Here is a 20143-nt window from a genome sequence, read left to right as displayed (position 1 = left end):
GAATACTGTGTGCAGTTCTGGTCTCCCATGTTTAAGAAGGATGAATTCAAACTGGAACAGGTACAGAGAAGGGCTACTAGGATGATCCAAGGAATGGCAAACCTGTCTTATGAAAGGAGACTCAAGGAGCTTGGCTTGTTTAGACTAAGCAAAAGAAGGCAGAGAAGAGAGATGATTGCTCTCTGTAAATATATCAGAGGGATAAATACCATGGAGGGAGAAGAATTATTTAAGCTCAGTATCAATGTGAACACAAAACAAATGGATATAAACTGGCCTTCAGGAAGTTTAGACTTGAAATTAGATGAAGGTTTCTAACCATCAGAGGAGTGAAGTCCTGGAACAGCCTTCCAAGGGGAGCAGTGGGGGCAAAAGACCTATCTGGCTTCAAGACTAAGCTTGATTAGTTTATGGAGGGGATGATATGATGGGATAGCCTAATTTTGGTAATTAATTGATCTTTGACTACTAGCGGTAGATTTGCCCAATGGCCTGAGGTGGGATCATAGAATCATAGAATATCAGGGTTGGAAGGGACCCCAGAAGGTCATCTAGTCCAACCCCCTGCTCAAAGCAGGACCAATTCCCAGTTAAATCATCCCAGCCAGGGATATTCGGTGGGGTGGGATCTGAGTTACTACAGAGAATTCTTTCCTGGGTGTCTGGCTGGTGAGTCTTGCCCACATGCTCGGGGTTTAGCTGATCGCCATATTTGGGATCAGGAAGGAATTTTCCCCCAGGGCAGATTGGCAGAGGCCCTGGGGGTTTTTCGCCTTCCTCTGCAGCGTGGGGCACGGGTCACTTGCTGGAGGAGTCTCTGAACCTTGAAGTCTATAAACCACGATTTGAGGACTTCAGTAGCTCAGACATAGGTGAGGGGTTTGTTACAGGAGTGGGTGGGTGAGATTCCGTGGCCTGCGTTGTGCAGGGGGTCAGACTAGACGATCATAATGGTCCCTTCTGACTTTAAAGTCTATGAGTCTATTATTCAGCAGGTTGGAAAGCCAGGACCCTGCACATCACATTCCTTGCAAGTCGTTTCCTGTCCAGACCTCTTGCAATGGCCATGACAGTCAGCTAGTTCTGAGCTTTTGGCTGACACCCCACTCGACCCCTTCCAGTGAAGATGGTCAGATACAGGGGTAGGGTTGCCAGGGGTCCAGTTTTCGAGGGGAACATCTGGTTGAGAAGGGGAACTGGCAGCCCAGCTGCCTGGATGTTAAAAGTCCAGTTACCTGCAGTAACCGGCCTCCGCCACCCAGGGGTGGGAGGAGTAGCTGCTGCTGTTCCTGCCCCCCAGCCCAACTGAACTGATTGCTCCCGGACCGGGCTCCAAAGTACGGGCCGGAGCCGTATGGGCGGGGTAACCTGTCTGCCTCTCCACCCCACTGTGCCTTGATTTCCTCAGCCTCTCGCTCCAGGGACCCCCCCTGACCTCCCCTTCCATTGTGCCTCAGTTCCCCTCCCTGGCCCCTCGCTCCAGGGACCAACCACCCCCCCACACACATAGACACAGTTGTGCCCAGATTGGGCAGGCCCCGCATCACCTCCTCTCAGCCCAGCTCTGCTGGTGGCAGGTGAGTGCTGGAGGATGGGGGGATTGTGATCTCCCAGGGCAGGGCCCTGCTCCTGTATTTCTCTGGAAGGCCCAGCCATATCCTGAGTGCAGAGATCCAAGGCCAATAGGATAGTGGGAGGCAGGCCAGGGTTGAGAGGTTGTATGTGGCTACTTCAAAGGCCTTCAAAGGAGCCAGTGTGATGCCAACTCAGCTTGGATCTGGGGCCAGGAGAAAGGAAGCTTTGTCCCCATTCTAGAGCTGGGACCTAGCTTGCCCAAGAAAGGACCCATGCCGACTGTCAGTCACGTGGCCTAATGCATGCCTGGCAGGTGCTCCTCTCCCATGGGGACAGCTCCAGTGAGAGCCTACGCAGAGCAGGCTAAGAGCAGGGCCCACCGGCCACCCTTCCTGCCTCCCCAGAGGCCTGGGGACCCTGAGCCCTTCAAGTCACTAAGGGATGGGCAATCTCTGCAGGGCTTTCCTTCCCGCCGCAGAGGCATAGGTGTCCTTGGCTCCCAGATTCATCCACCCATGGTTACTGGGCCCATGGGTTACTCCCGGGAGAATTCCGTGCCAAGAAAATTAAAAATTCTGTGCACAATATTTTAAAATTCTGCATATTTTATTTTTCAAAATAACACAATATAATCACACCAGTTCCATTATTTTGGTAATTTATTTCAAAATACGTTTCAGCAAGTGTATCTGTAACAATGCAGACAACAAAAAAGGATTCAGACAATGTTTTTTGACAAACAGATTGCTTACTAGGCATATTATTACAGAACTGGGAGTAATTCATTTAAACTACAATACAGGACCATATTTCCTGCACCCAGTGATGAGCGGCCAAAATCTTAACAATGGGTTCCCTCCTCACCCCACGAGGGGGTCATTGCCCACCCCCGCCCCCCAGGACTTCTGTCCCATCCAACCCCCCCACATTCCTTGACGCGCCCCCCCCCCCCAGGACACCTGCCCCATCCACCCCCCTCCCCTGTCCCCAGAACCAGGCAGGAGGGTCTCGTGGGCCACCATAGTGGGTGCCCACCCTATTCCTAAGAGCCAGAGGGACCTGGCGGGGGACGAGATGGGGAGTCCCGGAAGTGCTCACCTGGGGCAGCTCCCAGGAAGCATCTGGCAGGTCCTTGGCAGCAGAAAAGGACCTGGGGTTACAGTGGATGAGAAGCTGGATATGAGTCAGCAGTGTGCCCTTGTTGCCAAGAAGGCCAATGGCATTTGGGATGTATAGGTAGGGGCATTGCCAGCAGATCGAGGGACGTGATCGTTCCCCTCTATTCAACATTGGTGAGGCCTCATCTGGAGTACTCTGTCCAGTTTTGGGCCCCACACTACAAGAAGGATGTGGAAAAATTGGAAAGAGTCCAGCAGAGGGCAACAAAAATGATTAGGGGTCTGGAACACATGACTTATGAGGAGAGGCTGAGGGCACTGGGGATGTTTAGTCTGCGGAAGAGAAGAATGAGGGGGGATTTGATAGCTGCTTTCAACTACCTGAGAGGTGGTTCCAAAGAGGATGATTCTAGACTATTCTCAGTGGTAGCTGATGACAGGACAAGGAGTAATGGTCTCAAGTTGCAGTGGGGGAGGTTTAGGTTGGATATTAGGAAAAACTTTTTCACTAGGAGGGTGGTGAAGCACTGGAATGCGTTACCTAGGGAGGTGGTAGAATCTCCTTCCTTAGAAGTTTTTAAGGTCAGGCTTGACAAAGCCCTGGCTGGGATGATTTAATTGGGGATTGGTCCTGCTTTGGGCAGGGGGTTGGACTAGATGACCTCCTGAGGTCCCTTCCAACCCTGATATTCTATGATTCTATGATTCTCTGGCTCCTAGGTGGTGGGGGAGCGTAGCTAGGGAGGGAGCAGGGGGAACGGCTGCTCCCCACACTGATCACATCAAAAGTGTCGCCTTAAGCACTGACTCCCTGGGTGCTCCGGGGCTGGACCAAAATTTGGAGGGTGCAGAGCCCCCACCGGCAGCTCCCTGCCCCATGCCCAGCCCCAGCTCACCTCGACTCTGCCTCCTCCCCTGAACACACCGCCCGGCTCTGCTTCTCTGCCCCCCTCCCCCACTTCCCACGAATCAGCTGTTCGGCGGGAAGCCAGGGAGGGCTGAGAAGCAGGTGGTGGCTTCACACTCAGGCCCAGGGAGGTGGAGGTGAGCTGGGGTGGGGAGCGGTGCCCCTACTCCGTCCCCCCCCCCAGGTTACCTGCTGCGGTGCAGACGGCCCTCCTCATCTCCCCCCCCCCCCCCGAGCTCACCTCTGCTCCGCCTCCGCCTCCCTGGGCCTGAACGTGAAGCTGCCGCCTGCTTCTCAGCCTGCCCCGGCTTCCCGCCGAACAGCTGATTCTTGGGAAGCCGGGGGCGGGGCGGAGAAGCAGAGCGGGGCGGCGTGTTCAGGGGAGGAGGCGGAGGCAGAGGGGAGCTGGGGCCAGGCACGGGGCGGGGAGCTGCAGGTGGGGGCTCTGCACCCACCAGATTTTCCCCGTGGAGGCTCCAGGGATGGAGCGCCCGTGGAGTCAGCACTTAAGGCGCCACTTTTGGCTGGTTAAATTTAGAAGCCCTTTTAGAACTGTTTCTCCCTTGTGGAACAACCGGTTCTAAAAGGGCTTCTAAATTTAACAACCAGTTCTAGCGAACCGGCTCTAGCTCACCACTGCCTGCACCCCCCAGAAAAAGCAGTGCAAAGGCTTGGGGGAGTCAGGAGTAATGGAGGAGCTGAGGGAGGGAGAAGGAGCCTTGGAGTGAACCTGGAGGGGTGTTGGGTGTGGGTGGGAGAAGTATGGAACAGATTTGTGGGGGGTGGAGGGATTGTTGGGGAGCTTTCCCCATGCAGACCCTGGCTGATCCCAAGCCTCTCCCATTTAGACAAGCACATCTGCCCCTGTCCCCATGTGGCCCTGCAGCCCCCTCCCACTCAGCCCCTGGCTCAATGCTGTCACCCTGCTAGCTTCTGTGTCCCCCCCAGCAGCCCCATGTGCACAACTCTCTGACCCTCCCCCTCCCCCCACACACACATCCTGTGCCTCTTGTCACGGAGTCCCTGGGCGATACTCTGGAACTGCTCCCCATGAAGCCAGGCAGGACTCTGGGGAAGTCTCCTTTCTGGGAGCAGCCGGTCTTCAGGACACACAGCTCACACAGCTTCCACCTTCCTGGGTCTGACCTCGGAGCATTCAGCATCCTCTGCCCCTCCATGCGCTTCCCACAGTGAGTCCGCTCAGGTAGGGTCCTGGGGAAGCCAGAGGGTCCTGCCCCACAACTTCGCAGTCAGACGTGACTCTCAGCCAGCCAGTAAAACAGAAGGTTTATTAGACGACAGGAACATGGTCTGAAACAGAGCTTGTAGGTGCAGAGAACAGGACCCCTCAGCTGGGTCCATTTTGGGGGGCAGTGAGCCAGACAACCACGTCTGCACTTCACTCCATGTCCCCAACCAGCCCCAAACTGAAACTCTCTCAAGCCCCCCCCGGTCTTTGTCCCTTTCCCCGGCCAGGAGGGCACCTGATTCCTTTGTTCTCCAACTCTTTAGCTTTCAACTTGCAGGGGGGAAGGACCCAGGCCATCAGTTGCCAGGAAACAGGGTATTGGCCATTCTCTGTGTCCAGACCCCTGCACACACCTGCCCTTTAGGGCTCTGCAGTGATCATACACCCTTACCCCACCCCCTAGATACTTAAGAACTGCACAGGGGAACCTGAGGCACCCCCACACTATTCAGAGGAAACATTAAGAACAGTCCCACTTTGTCAGACCTCCTAACCTGGCTCTGTGGGCAGGGTGCTGTGATGAATGCAACTGTGGTCAGCTGTTAGTCTGTTCTGGTGCTACAGCAGCCTCTGGTGGGAGAAAGGCAGAACTGCAGCACTTCTCAGGCAGAATGTATTTTCTGCACAGAAAAACAAATTCTGCACTGGACATGAATTCTGCACATGCGCAGTGGTGCAGAATTCCCTCAGGAGTAAGGGGTGCTCAGCAGCTGTTGTTTGGCCTGGCCACGCCTGGCGCCTGCTGAGTTGGGTTGGTTCCTAGCAGGTGCCTGGGACCTTCCCACTGAAATGCTGGCAGCTGAGTGCTTAGCCAGGAGGTCCTGGCTTTTAAAGGCAAGGCTCCCTAGGAGCCAGCGAGGAAAGCATGGGGTGCTAGCTGGAGCCAGGCTGCCCCCAGGCCCACATGCCAATGTGCATGCTGCCCAATGTCTTGGTGCTAGTCCCTCCCAAGCCCCCCCCGTACTCCCATGCCCTCCCACATTCCTCCTCTAGAGCCTGGTGCCCGGGGCTGAAGACACGGCCTGCTTTGGCACTGCCCTTCTCTGAGCACAGCTGCCACGGAAACAGGGTCCTGGGTTCTCTAGAATTCTGTCCGCCTGTTCTAGAGCCCACAGGGGCCGGTTGCCATGGCACAGCAGTGCACTCCATGCCACCCGCCACCCACAAGGGCCTTGCTGTTGAGCCTCCCTTGCCACAGACAAGGCCCTTGAATCAGTCTTCGTTGACCCGCTGTTCCCCAGCCCGGCACTCTCCAGCTCCTGCGGTTAGGGGGAACTGACAATTGGCCAGGTGACTTGGCAAGTGCTGGGACCGGGGGGCTCTGTGCTGAGCGTGGCAGAGTCTCTGTGGGGTCATGGGTACAGCAGTGGGTGTCTCTCCGGAGCCCCCAGCTGGGGCTGTGATGTTCTCAGCTCGTACTGGCTCAGCAGGGTTGGGGCAGGTCAGTTATTAGATGGGAGACTTCTCAGGATAGAATCAGTGCTGACCCCCAGGACCCAGGTGGTGCGAGGGGTGCTGTGCTGCAGGGAGCTCGAGAGGGGGTGCTCTCCTCTCTGAGTCAGCGCTGACCTCAATGCCCCAGCATGGCACTGGGGGTGCTGTGTTGCTGTCAGCAATGCTTGGGGTACTTGCTGCTGGATGTGCTCTTTTGACTGAGATGAGTCCAAGGTCCTAACTGCCTGTGGTCCTTTGAGATCCCACCCCGGTTTTTGTGACGTGCTGATGTCCTGGCCAAAGCCCAGCTCGGGGGATTCCATTCTGCCTCTCAGTTCCCCCTGTATTTTCAAGTAGATCGGGGCTTCTTTTGCCCCTACTGTTGTGTGGTGTTACAGCGGCTGTTAAGCAGCTGCTGCATCCCACCCCAGAGGTGGCTGCATATCAGTGGCTGGGGAAGTGGTGGCTGTGGACAGAGTCTATGGAGCCCTTTGGGATCCTCCCAGATGGCAACATGAGATATTAACTTGGGGCTTGGCTTCTTGGGGCTTTTCCCAGCTCTACCACCGACTCCAGGGTGACTTGGTGGAGGCACGTCCCAGCTCTGTGCCTTAGTTTCCCCACTGCTGACATGGGCCTGATGAATTCCAGGGTTCACGGTATGTAGCACAGGGTGCATTTCCCTGCTGACTGGCTCCTCGCCCTTCCCTTGACAGCCCCCGTTGGTGTGGGCGAACGCCCACCTCCCAGGAGCAGCCATGCTACGAGGTGCCTTCATGCTTTGGAACCTCAGCTTCTTCAATGTGGAGAGGACCCTGGCACGCAGGATGCAGCAGAACGCGCATTACCCCTTCCAGGTGCAGCAGCCCAATGGTGAGGAGCACTCCCTGGCACCAGGCCCTGGAGGTCTCCAGGGTACATGGTCCCACATCACCCGAAGCTCCTGGAGGTGTTTGAGATGCCCACAGGAGGATGTGTCTGATGCAGCGTCGTGGGGTTGGTGTGTCATGAAGAGGGACCATGAGACCGCCTTCGGCACTCCAGAAACTGCTCTGGAACCCATTAATGTTCTGCACACCCTGCTCCAGAACCTACTGGTGCTCTGCCTACTCCTCTTCAGAACCCAGTGGCTTCCTGCCTGCTCTGGAACTCACTAACGTTCTGCACAACCCATTCCAGAACCTACAAATGTTCAGCCTGCCCCACTCCAGAATCCACACGCCTCCTGCCTTCCCTGCTCCAGAACCCACTCCAAAACTAGCAAGGGTTGCCCTCCCAGCTCCACAACCAGCCTCCCCTGCTCCATACTCTGCTCTGGAGCTTGCAAACACTCTTCTTTCCCCTCTCCGAAATAGCAATCGTCTGTCCTCCATTCCAGAGCCCACTCTAGAACTCACTGCCATGCTGGCTCCTGCACGCCAGAACCTGCTCTGGAACCTGCTTCTGTCTGCTCTCCTCCAGAAACTGTTCCGGACCCCACAGAGGTTCTGCCTTCCCCACTCCAGAAACCACAATTGTTCTGTCTTCCTGCTCCAGAGCCAGCAAGAGTTCTGTATTACATACTGCAGAGCCCATTCTGGGACCGGCACTTGCTCTGCCTTCCCTGCTCCAGACTGTGATCTGGAACCCACAAATGCGCTGCCTTCCCTGCTCCAAATTGTGCAACCGTTCAGCTTCCTTGCTCTGGAACCCTCTGGCATTCTGCCTGCCCCAGGGAACTCACTGCCTTGGCGCGAGTGCCTATGGCACCTTACGCTGACTGGCACACGCCAAAGGGAAGAGCCTGCCACCTGCTCCCATTGTGTGCTCGGCCCTCTGGCTCAGGGGACAGAGTGAGCTGGTCTTAGAATTGAAGGTCCCAGGTTTGATCCTTGCTGCTGGCCTGCCTGGGGCAGCTCCAGGCTTGTCCCCCCAGTGTGGTGATTCTCCTGGGGCCTTGCTTGCATGGGGACAGGTGGGTCTGGGTCCTGGCCCCATGCTGAGCTCTCTCTATCACCCCCAGTGTTTGTCATGGAGTATTACAAGGACACGCTGTGGAAGGGGGCCCTGATCTTCCTGCTCTGTGTCTTGGGCGGTGTCTTCTACCTCAAGAGTGAGAAGGTAGGAGAGCCCGTGGCTGGTCCCAGGCTGTGCCCCAGAGCCCCCCGACTGGGGCCAGGCAAAGGGCATTGTTTCCATTCCCCGCCCCCGGGGTGGGTTATAGCTAACTGGGGACCCCTCACCCCCAAGTCCTCCAGCTACTTCCCCATCCTGGGAGCTGTGGCCAGCAGGTCCCTCTCGCTTGCTCGCCCTGCCTCCACCCCCCAGCTCTGGGTCTTGGCTCCCAGGTCCATCCCCCACAGGTCTCCCAGGATTACTCCGGCTTCTTCATCTACGGGATCCTGGTCGGCCTCTGGCTCCTCCTCAGCTCCATGCACAAGCGGCACCTGGTCATCAACCACGCCCGGGGCTGCTACCAGATCTACATCAAGAGGCAGCTGTGGGAGGAGGGGCCCTTGTACCAGATCTACGTCCGGCTGACGGCCCAGACGGACGGTACGGCCCCTGCCCAGGGAGAGGGGCCTGGGGCAGCCACCCCCTGCACAGGACTCTCACCCCTCACCGGCTGCCTCTGTCCTGTCCTGTCCTGCAGCCTACGGGAAATGCTTCTACAGCCTCATCATCAACGGCTACGGGCTGGAGGTGCTGGCCCTGGCTAGCCTGTCCGACAAGTACGAGGTGAGCAGCCCGGCCTGGCCCTGCTCTGCCGGGCACCGCGCTGGACCCTGGTGCATGCCGCCACCAAAGCCACGAGACTGCTGTGAACCTGAGAGATCAGCGAGAGCTCAATTCCACCCCACCACCTGGCCCGCAGCCCTGCTAGCCCAGCCCTGGGTGCCCCCCAGCTCTGCCTGTACCCCTCACTCCCAACCCACAGCCCCTGCCAGCCCAACCCTGGGTGCCCCCCAAGCCCTGCCGGTGCCCCTCACTTCTGGCCCACAGCCCTGCTAGCCCAGCCCTGGGTGCCCCCCAGCTCTGCCGGTCGACCCACAGCCCCTGCTAGCCCAGCCCTGCCCCCCCAGCTCTGCCCATGCCCCTCACTCCCAACCCACAGCTCCTGCCAGCCCAACCCTGGGTCCCCCCAAGCCCGGCCAGCGCCCCGCACTCCCAACCTGAAGGCCCCTGCCAGCCCAGCCGTGGGCTCCCCCCCAACCCTGAGCTCTGCTGGTGCCCCTCAACCCTGACCCTGCTAGCCCAGCTGAGTTTGCACAGTTGTTGGCAGGCCGGGGGGCTGCTTTGGAGCATGGGGCTCTCAGGACAAGTGTGTGTGTGTGGGAGGGGGGTGTTTGGGGGTGCTCGTGTTCCCAGGCCCCATGGCAAGGTCAAGCAGTGAAGGGGCCATGGATGCTGAGTGCCCCCTTCCAGGGTGTGGGGGAGACACCCTGGGGCAGGTGCTTGGTGGGGGTACGCCCATCTCCGTCCACATCCCCTCGCCTGGCCTCATGTCCCCACCCTGCAGGTGCCCACCCACTGTCCCTGGGCCTCTGCCCTGGCCTCATGCCCCCTGCCCTGCCTGTCGCCCCTCAGCAGATGGAGTTCCTGGGCAGGCGGATCGCGCGCAAGCTCAAACTCAACTACTTCGACTACCTGGATGTGTCCACACACCACGTGATCCGCCACCGGCCCCCGCTGGAGCGGGACAGGGACCTGCAGGTTTGAGGGGGGGGCCAAGCCCCAGTAAAACTTGGCCTCCCTCTCCGCTCGCAGCTGTTTGCACTGGGGGACCCTGCTGGTCCCCCCCACTCTGGGGCTGGCGGGGGTGGGAGCGGCCCCTGCAGTATATCCACTGGGGCTTTGCCCCATCCCTAGCCCTGGGGCCCACCCTGCAGATCTCCCCCCCGATCCCTCCCCCACCCTGCCGCCGACTGTCACCCCCCTGCCAGCCCCACAGCCAGCCAGGCTTCCCCCCGCCCCTCCACAGCTGGCCCTTGGGTGGGGACATGGAACCAATGGGGGGCCGTGGGAGGGGGGGCCGCGGGAAGCAGCCTGGGCACCTCGGCCTGGCCAGCAGCCCCACGTCCTGCCTCAGAGGCTGTGTCTGATGGTCCCTCCTCCGGGTGAGGGCGGGCACCTCCCACGTCGCTCCCTGGGCGATCGGCCATACGGCTGTGCCAACCACCCAATTGAAAAGAGCCCCCGGGCCTGCAAGGGGCCGACCCCCATCACGTCCAGGAGGGAGCAGCTGCCTGACCCCCCAGGGGTCTCAAACCCGCCCCTCTCCCGCCACAGAGCTAGCCCTGGGGATTGCAGCGCCCCCAGGCTGCCGCAGTGCTCCGGGCTCCCCCAGATCCGCCTGTTCAGAGCATCACCCAGCTGGCCCGGTTCCTCCCCCGAGGGCTGGCCCAGGCCTGAGGTGCTGGCCAGGAGGGGGCTGGGGCTGTCTAGGCTGTGGGCACGCTTGTCCATGGAGGCTGGGGATGGGCGAGACCATCCCTGTCCCGTGCTGGGGACCTGGGGGATGCTCCAGCCATGCAGGGCAGGGGCACCTGGCTGCGTCTCTCTGCTCCGGCCTGCTGGAAACCATCGGGCAATGTTTCGGCCCATGGCACTGCCCTGTGCAAGCTGCCCTGCACGGCCCCCCAGACAGAGCAAGTCCTGGCCCCTGGGCTAATGGGGGCCCAGTCCCTGCCTCGCCGGCTGAGGTCTACGGCTTGCTGCCTTCCCTTCTCCTAGCCACGGGGCTGCCATGCCATGTTCCCCCGCTAGGTGGGGCACGTCACACTCCAACCAGTTCGGTGGCTCCGAGCCCTGGGCTGTGTGTGGGGGGGGGTGTGTGGGGGCGGTTTGCAAAGCCCTAGGATCAAACACACACACCCCGGCCCCCCGGCGCTGTTCTGGCTGAACTGGGCCCTGCAACTGGGGGAGGAGGATGTGCGGGTCGGGGTAAGAGGTGACCAAGGGGATTCCGTGACACTGGGCAGGTCCCGTCCCTGTCTGTGCCTCAGTTTCCCCATTGGCCATGGGGCTGGGGAGCCCGAGAGTGCTGAGGTGTGTGAAGGATGCCGGCGGCCGGTGGGCCCCCAGCCCAGAGAGCAGCGCCCGTCACTGCAGGGCAGCGCGGGGAGTCGAGCACTAGCCCAGCGCCTGCTTGGAGGTGCCCTGTGCTGGCGAGGGAGGGGTGCTGGGGCTGGCCTGGCCAGAGCGCGTGTTCATGCAGCCCAGGTGACTGGCAGCCAGCCGTGGGCACGGCTGAGCCCAGCCGGTCTCCTCCTGGCAAAGGGCTCTGCCCTCCGGTTGGCAGCTGCCCCGGGGCCAGGTCCTCCTGGGCTCCTCCGTGCTGGGCTGAGGTGCGTAGAGACACACACCTGCCTGCCCCTGCCTTAGCACACACAGACCCACACACGTGTGCCCACAGACACCCCCACATCACCGCCCAGCCCCCTCACCACCACCCAGCCCCCTGCTGCTGCCCACCCCCTGGCTGCTGCCCAGCCCCCTCACCACCACCCAGCCCCACATCACCGCCCATCCCCGTCACCACCGCCCAGCCCCACATCACCGCCCAGCCCCCTCACCACCACCCAGCCCCACATCACCGCCCATCTCCGTCACCACCACCCAGCCCCACATCACCGCCCAGCCCCCTCACCACCACCCAGCCCCCTGCCGCTGCCCACCCCCTCACCGCCACCCAGCCCCCTCACCACCACCCAGCCCCCTGCTGCTGCCCACCCCCTGGCTGCTGCCCAGCCCCCTCACCACCACCCAGCCCCACATCACCGCCCAGCCCCCTCACCACCACCCAGCCCCACATCACCGCCCATCTCCGTCACCACCACCCAGCCCCACATCACCGCCCAGCCCCCTCACCACCACCCAGCCCCCTGCCGCTGCCCACCCCCTCACCGCCACCCAGCCCCCTCACCACCACCCAGCCCCACATCACCGCCCAGCCCCCTCACCACCACCCAGCCCCACATCACCGCCCAGCCCCCCCACCACCACCCAGCCCCCTGCCACTGCCCAGCCCCCTCACCACCACCCAGCCCCACATCACCGCCCATCCCCCTCACCACCACCCAGCCCCACATCACCGCCCATCCCCCTCACCACCACCCAGGCCCCTGCCGCTGCCCACCCCCTGGCTGCCGCCCAGCCCCTGCCACTGCCCAGCCCCCTCACCACCACCCAGCCCCACATCACCGCCCAGCCCCCTCACCACCACCCAGCCCCACGTCACCGCCCATCCCCGTCACCACCACCCAGGCCCCTGCCGCTGCCCACCCCCTGGCTGCCGCCCACACCCCTTACCACCACCCAGCCCCACATCACCGCCACCCCCCCTCACAACCACCCACCCACCCTCTCACTGCCACCCCCCCTCACAACCACCCACTCCCACGTCACTGCCCACCCCCCTCACCACACCCAGCCCCACGTCACCTCCCATCCCCCTCACCACCACCCAGGCCCCTGCCGCTGCCCACCCCCTGGCTGCCGCCCACCCCCCTTACCACCACCCAGCCCCACATCACCGCCCAGCCCCCTCACCACCGCCCAGCCCCACATCACCGCCCAGCCCCCTCACCACCGCCCAGCCCCACATCACCGCCCAGCCCCCTCACCACCACCCAGCCCCACATCACCGCCCAGCCCCCTCACCACCACCCACCCCACATCACCGCCCAGCCCCCTCACCACCACCCAGCCCCACATCACCGCCCATCCCCGTCACCACCACCCAGCCCCACATCACCGCCCATCCCCGTCACCACCACCCAGCCCCTCACCACCGCCCATCCCCCTCACCACCGCCCATCCCCCTCACCACCGCCCAGCCCCCACATCACCGCCCAGCCCCCTCACCACCGCCCAGTCCCCTCACCACCGCCCAGCCCCACATCACCGCCCAGCCCCGTCACCACCACCCAGCCCCGTCACCACCACCCAGCCCCTCACCACCGCCCATCCCCCTCACCACCGCCCAGCCCCACATCACCGCCCAGCCCCGTCACCACCACCCAGGCCCCTGCCGCTACCCACCCCCTGGCTGCCGCCCAGCCCCCTTACCACCACCCAGCCCCACATCACCGCCACCCCCCCTCACAACCACCCACCCACCCCCTCACCGCCACCCACCCCCACGCCACTGCCCACACCCCTCACCACCACCCAGCCCCACATCACCGCCCATCCCCGTCACCACCACCCAGGCCCCTGCCGCTGCCCACCCCTTGGCTGCCGCCCACCCCCCTTACCACCACCCAGCCCCACATCACCGCCACCCCCCCTCACAACCACCCACCCACCCACCCCCTCACTGCCACCCCCCCTCACAACCACCCACCCCCACGTCACTGCCCACCCCCCTCACCACCACCCAGCCCCACGTCACCTCCCATCCCCCTCACCACCATCCAGGCCCCTCCTACTGCCCACCCCCTGGCTGCCGCCCACCCCCCTTACCACCACCCAGCCCCACATCACCGCCCACCTCCTCTCACAACCACCCACCCAGCCCCACATCATCGCCCACCCCCCCTCACAACCACCCACCCCCATGTCACTGCCACCCCCCTCGCCACCACCCAGCTCCCCTGCTGCTGCCCACCCCCTGGCTGCCTTACCACCACCCAGCCCCTTACTTCCACCCCCCCTTGCCACCCCGCTGCCCCCTGCCACTGCCCAACCCCTCACTGCCACCCACCTCTTGGCTGCTACCCAGTCCCATGTCACTGCCTATCTCCCTCACCCGCCACCCACCACTGCCACCCACCCCCTCACTTCCACCCCCCTTGCCACCACCCAGCCCCCTGCCACTGCCCACTCCCCTCACCACCAACCCCCTCACTGCCATCCACCCCCCCTCACCAATACCCAGCCCCCTGCCACTGCCCACCCGCTCACTGCCACCCACCCTGCACTGCTGCAGAGGCAGGTGAGGACCAAGAGGGACAGCTCTGGGATGGGCAGGGTGACGGGGTGTGTGAGGAGAAGGTGAGGGGTGGGGGGGGCAGGGAGGTGAGGAGGCATTGGGGCAGGTGGGAGGGGTTAGATGGGGAGAGCAGCCAAGAAAACTGCCCCCTGGGGATGGGGAGGAAGCGGAGAGCACTAGGGGAGGGGTGTGATGCTGCCCGGGGGGGACCCAGGGCTGTGCGGCACTGCACTACACCTGCCCCGAGTGTGAGGACCATCTGTGCCGGCCGGGACCAGCTCCCCAGCTCTGCCGGCCACCAGCTGCACAAGCCCTCCCCGCTCTGCCTGCCAGGCCCCCCCGTCCCCGGCAGGCCAGTCCCAGGCCCTCGGAGCGCCCCCAGGAGCACCCGGCCCTTGCTCCGCTGGGCACGCGGCATTCACCCACCTGCAGCTCCCTGGGAACAGTGACGCCGGCTGCCCCGTCACCGCACGGACGCACACCCAGCGCTCCCAGACGGCTCTAGAGAAACCGAGGCAGAGGCCATGGCACAAGGTTCAGCGAGCCGAGTGATGGGCAGGAGACAGGCGGGCAGCAAATGGCCACCTGTCAAAGAAAACCATCGGACATGTTCTGGAGCCTCGAGCTCTTTAACAAGATACTTTCACCTCGAGAGCAACGCTCCCTCTGAGTCCTTCCAGCGTTGGACAGCCAGGCCTGGCTGTCATCTTCCACCAGTGGGACGGGGCAGCTGGCAGCTCCCTGCCCCCCGAGAAAGATCCCAGACACCTGTTTGCATCCCCAGATGTATCAGAACCATCCACCTGCCTTATTCACGAACCCCGGCCCCACCCCCGGGTGTCTTTGCCTGGATCCGTCTTTCGTGTAGCTTTCACAATCTCTTAATCAGCATCTGGCTCAGTCTGCAAACAGGCCTCCATCGGGACGCCCCATACACGGGGAGCAGACAAGCGTCTGTCACCCTGCCAGGAAAGAGCCTGCCCAAGACATGACACCTGGACTCTCCGCTGCCTCTCCCCCATGGCCAGAGCACAGCCGGGAGGGGAGAGGGGCCCACTGCTCAGCCAGCTTTGCCCCGGGATAGTGACAGGTCTGGTGAGCCAGCGGTGCAGCCACCCTGGGGTCAGGCGCTCCCCTAGGCTGGCCGGGAGTTCCAGTTTCTCGGCCCATGGTCCCGGCAGAGGGCAACGGAGAACCGACTCCTCTGCCCTCAGCCTGTGTGGTGCAGGTGGTGGGCGGGAGGGAGCAGTGGGGCTGGACGGCTGGAAGGGGCTGTGCAGCAAACACATGGTTTGGGTCCCCGACCCAGCCCCGCTCTAGGGCCCGGCACTCAGCACACCTGGGCAATCAGGGTCCAGAGACCCCAGGGGGAGAACCAGAGGTTTAAACCCACCCGCCCATAAGCAGTTAAACCAGCCGTTGGCGTGTTATGTCAGTTTGCGGCATGGCCCCTCCCAGCCGGCAGGCACCATGCGGCCAGGTCAGGGGTGAAGGGATGTGTGCCTAGGCCCTTGCAACAGCAATGTGACCAGCCCCACCTCGCAGCCTGGCAGGGAGGGGCTAGCGGATGAGCCCGGCTTCGGGCCCTGAGCCATTGTCCGTCCCAGGATAAAACTGCGGGAAAAGGAAGCGCCAGGCTTCGGCCACTGAGAAAGGAGGGAACTTTCCCCACTGGAGTCTCTACAGCGAGTGACGCAAACAACCGCAAACCCGGCCACAATGGAAGGGCTTTGAGTGAGCAGCCCTGGGGCACAGTCCCGCGGCAGGAGGCTGGCCAGGAAGCCGGGAGCCCTCCTGTAGCTGCAGGGACACGGTGGGACTGGTTTAGGGCACCAGGGAACGCTACTTGCACCCAGGACTTTGTCTAGGCTGGAAGTGTAACACCCGAGGGTGCATCGTTACTGTCTGTGTAACTCGGTGGGTTTGCTCCCCTCCCCCCACAGCCCTATTTCCTCTGGGAATCTGCAGCTTTCCCATGAAATAAACGTTTATTTTCCCCCCAAGCCGGTCGCTGGGGTGCAAACTGTGGGGAGCGCGTGCCCCAAAGTGAGCTGGTGTCTGGGGGGCTGGTTTCATGCTGACGCACCAGAGGGGACGGTCCCAGGGCCTGAGCATTAAGAACTCGGAGGGTGGATGTGGGAGACCCAGGACCAGAAGGGGTGTTGCCCTTGCCCTACAAGGCTGGGGAGAGCCAGAGTGAGAGCTGGTGCTCGTGGGCAGGCGGCTGATGGCAGGGAATTGACCCAGACCCCCACAGCGCAGAGGCCCCTGATGTTACAGGGCAGGCGGTGACGGAGCTGCGTACCGGTCCAAGCAGGTGCCAACATGGCCCATTGGCACCGTCAGTGGGGTTCAAACCTGCACGGGCATGGCCAGCTGTAGAGTTTGGCGGGGTGCCGGGGAGCAGAAAGGGGCCAGGAGGACTTGGCAAAGGAGCTGAATGCCCTGCCCTCCTCTGACGGTGCAGAACAGCTACACAGACAAGTGCAGAGTCCTGCACTTAGGACGGAAGAATCCCAGGCACCGCTACAGGCTGGGGACCACCTGGCTCAGCAGCCGTTCTGCAGAAAAGGACCTGGGGATCACAGTGGACGAGAAGCTGGATATGAGTCAACAGTGTGCCCTTGTTGCCAAGAAGGCCAATGGCATATTGGGCTGCATTAGTAAGAGCATTGCCAGCAGGCCGAGGGACGTGATCATTCCCCTCTCTTCAGTATTGGTGAGGCCTCATCTGGAGTACTGCGTCCAGTTTTGGGGCCCACACTAGAGAAGGGATGTGGACGAATCGGAGAGAGTCCAGCGGAGGGCACCAAAAATGATTAGGGGTCTGGAACACACGACTTATGAGGAGAGGCTGAGGGAACTGGGATTGTTTAGTCTGCGGAAGAGAAGAATGAGGGGGGATTTGATAGCTGCTTTCAACTCCCTGAAAGGGGGTTCCAAAGAGGATGGATCTAGACTGTTCTCAGTGGTGGAAGATGACAGAACGAGGAGTAATGGTCTCAAGTTGCAGTGGGGGAGGTTTAGGTTGGATATTAGGAAACACTATTTCACTAGGAGGGTGGTGAAGCACTGGAATGGGTTCCCTAGGGAGGTGGTGGAATCTCCTTCCTTAGAAGTTTTTAAGGTCAGGCGTGACAAAGCCCTGGCTGGGATGATTTAGTTGGGGTGGGTCCTGCTTTGAGCAGGGGGTTGGACTAGATGACCTCCTGAGGTCCCTTCCAACCCTGAACTTCTATGATTCTATGACCCCTTCCCACCTCATGCACGGCTGGGCCCAGCCCCCTCGTGCGGGTGCTTTGGGGCACCGTTCAACGGCACTAGTGCAGAGGTATCTCTGGTTCCCTTTGACCCTCCTGCCACCCTGCTCCCCCCAGCCCTTGGTCCCCAGCCTGGGAAGATCTCTGCGTGGGGCCCACTAGGTCCAGCCCACAGAGCCAGCCGGGCTCTCTCCCGCCGATCCGAGCAGCCCAAGGAGGTGCTGGTCTCGCCCCCTTCTGAAGGGAGGGAGCGTCAGTTTCCCCCCTTCATTAGTCTTACCATGCTGCAGCCAACATGCGCCATCCATGCTGGGGGGCCTGGCTTCATCAATCACAACTGCCAGGGCCCCTGGGTCCCATCCTGGCGCAGACAAAGCCTGTGTGCATCTGAGAGACTGGGGTGGGAATGGCTGGCTCATTGGTATTCCTCAGCAGCGGCCTCCCTCCAGGACATGCCAAACCTGCTCTCTGGGGGACCGTGGGCAGCTGCCAGCTCTGGGCTGGGCCTTTCCCAGGGGAGCTGCTGAGCCCACGAGCGGCACCCTGCCCAGATGCTGCTCTCAGGAGCTCTCTCTGACACCAGGCCCACTGCTGGCATCCCAGCCCCGCTCCCCCCTCTAGTGCCTGCCAAGCTGGCGCCAGCCATCGAGCCGGCCTGCATCAGCGCTGCAAGGCCCCTCCAGCTGCCCCTCTGTGACAGGGGCCAGGGACCTGACCCACTGGAAGGAGGGCTGTTTACCAGTCTGGGGTACTCACATGCCCCCCCACTGTAGTGTCTGGGCATCTCCCCAGAGCAAAGGCAGCAGGGGGCTGGGAAAGAATCTGCCCACAAGACATATGGGGCAGGGGCTGCTCCCTGCAGTGGGTCCCTGAGAGGGGAGCAGGCTGGCGTGTGAGGGCAGCAGAGGTGGGTACCTGGGCATGCGTGGGCCCTCCCAGCATCTCCCGTCCGGGAGTTGGGGGGGGGAAGCAATAGATCTGGGGCCTGGGAGCGGGTGTCTTGTCGCACAGTCGTCCCTGCCAGCTGTGTGGGTCGTGGAGGGAGGGGGGCCCTGCAGCACTGCGCCCCCTCTGAGCTGGTGCTGCCCTGCTGGAGGTCAGCCCTGCGAGGCAGCCCCCTCTCCCCGGATGAGGCCTGTCCAAGCCAGTGTTCTCATGGGGCTGGCTGGGATGCTGCCCCCTCGTGCCCCTGGGCACTCCCCGGGCCAGGCGCCCCGATGGGAGCTCTGTGCACCGTGCCCTGTACAGCGCAAGGCCCAGAAATGGGCTGACCCGTTCGGGGGGGCCTCCCAGCCCGTCCCGCCTGAGCAGGGTGGCACCACGTGGCCGCTGGGCAGGAGCCCGCCAGGGGCCTGGCACTTTGCCAGGGCAGGCTGCTGAGCCCGAGTTCACCCCGCAGCCTCCACTGCACTTCTACAAGTGTAAGGGAGAGACCCCAGCCCGCCCGCCCGCCCGCATCCCCCACCCCGGCTCTCGCTGCTGCGGGAGCCAGAGCCCTTTAATTGCTTTTATAAAGTGCACAAAGGCAACAGACTCCATCTGAAGCCGCTGCCCCCACCGCTCCAGCCGCCTGTGGCATTCCCTAGAGGAGAGGGGATCTGTTTCTTTATTTACCGCTTCATTTGTGCCCAGTGACGGGGCGGGCGCCCGGGGGCAGACACAAAGGGGCAGGCCAAGGGGAGCACGGGGCTGCCCAGATGGCAGGGGAAGCAGTGCCGGGTTCTAATGCCGCCTGGTTAGGGGGAGGGGCTGAGTGCCCCCGGCTCCCCCCAATCTGAGCTCACGAGAAGTGGCAGCAAAGCGGCCCCCCATGGGGAAGACACAGCCGGGCGCGGAGCCTCCCACGGACAGAGGCTGCCTGTCCATCTTGGTAGGGCTACCTCTCCCACGTACTGCCCCCGCGGGCGAGGCGTATCCTACGGGGATGAGGCCCAGGTGGCCCTGACCTGCCTGGGGGCCTGGATGGCCGAGCCCGTGCTCCAAGGGATCAGACCCACACAGTCCACAGACTGAGGCTTGCAGCCAGGTATCGTCCGTGCCTCCCATCCCCCAGCTACCGATCTACGTCACCGCAGCACTTGAGCCCTGGCGTCCAGCCTGGCCCACTGTGCATCCTGCTGATTGCCCCCCTCCCAGCAGCCCCTCTGCTTTCTGTGCTCGCCCCAGGGCGTTGCGGGGCCCAGGCTGGCTGCTCCCCAACTGCTGCAGGGTGGCACATGGCGGCTCCCCTGGTGGGTCCTTGGCCAAGTCTGATCCCAAGCTCCAGGGCCCTTTATCTCCCTATCTCAGGCCTTGTCAGCTGCATTGTCCCAGGAGAGCTCAAGGCCCCAGCTTTGATCTGGCAGGGGCATGGACATGGTGTGAGGGGCTCTCGGAGCTGCCAGACCCCCATGGACTTAGGCACAAGCCCCATGGCAGTTCCCTGGGCTCGTGCCATCTGCCGCTGACACTCCCCATGCGTGTGCACAGCTCCACAGACAGAGCGAACGCCCCCAGAGCTACGGCTTCGGTGGGGTCACAGAATCATAGAATCTCAGGGCTGGAAGGGACCTCAAGAGGTTCTAGTCCAACCCCCTGCTCAAAATAGGACCAACCCCAACTAAATCAGCCCAGCCAGGGCTTTGTCATGCCTGACCTTAAAAACCTCTAAGGAAGGAGATTCCACCACCTCCCTAGGTAACGCAT

The 20143-nt window shown here is 62.2% G+C and overlaps 1 protein-coding gene across 1 annotated transcript; it reads left to right on the top strand.

The window, feature by feature from the left end:
* Positions 1-7041: 7041 nt before the first annotated feature.
* TMEM249 (transmembrane protein 249) lies at positions 7042-14750 on the top strand (the record flags this gene model as incomplete). Its single annotated transcript, XM_084618907.1, has 6 exons — positions 7042-7156; positions 8286-8383; positions 8626-8818; positions 8916-9001; positions 9851-9976; positions 14532-14750. 6 exons carry the CDS (start codon positions 7042-7044, stop codon positions 14748-14750), a joined length of 837 nt encoding a protein of 278 aa, XP_084475033.1.
* Positions 14751-20143: the final 5393 nt, after the last annotated feature.

This window comes from Lepidochelys olivacea (genome assembly GCF_965140295.1).
Source record: "Lepidochelys olivacea isolate rLepOli2 genome assembly, chromosome: 2".
In the NCBI taxonomy this organism is placed as follows: domain Eukaryota; kingdom Metazoa; phylum Chordata; order Testudines; family Cheloniidae; genus Lepidochelys; species Lepidochelys olivacea.
This window is presented reverse-complemented; position numbering and strand designations above follow the sequence as displayed.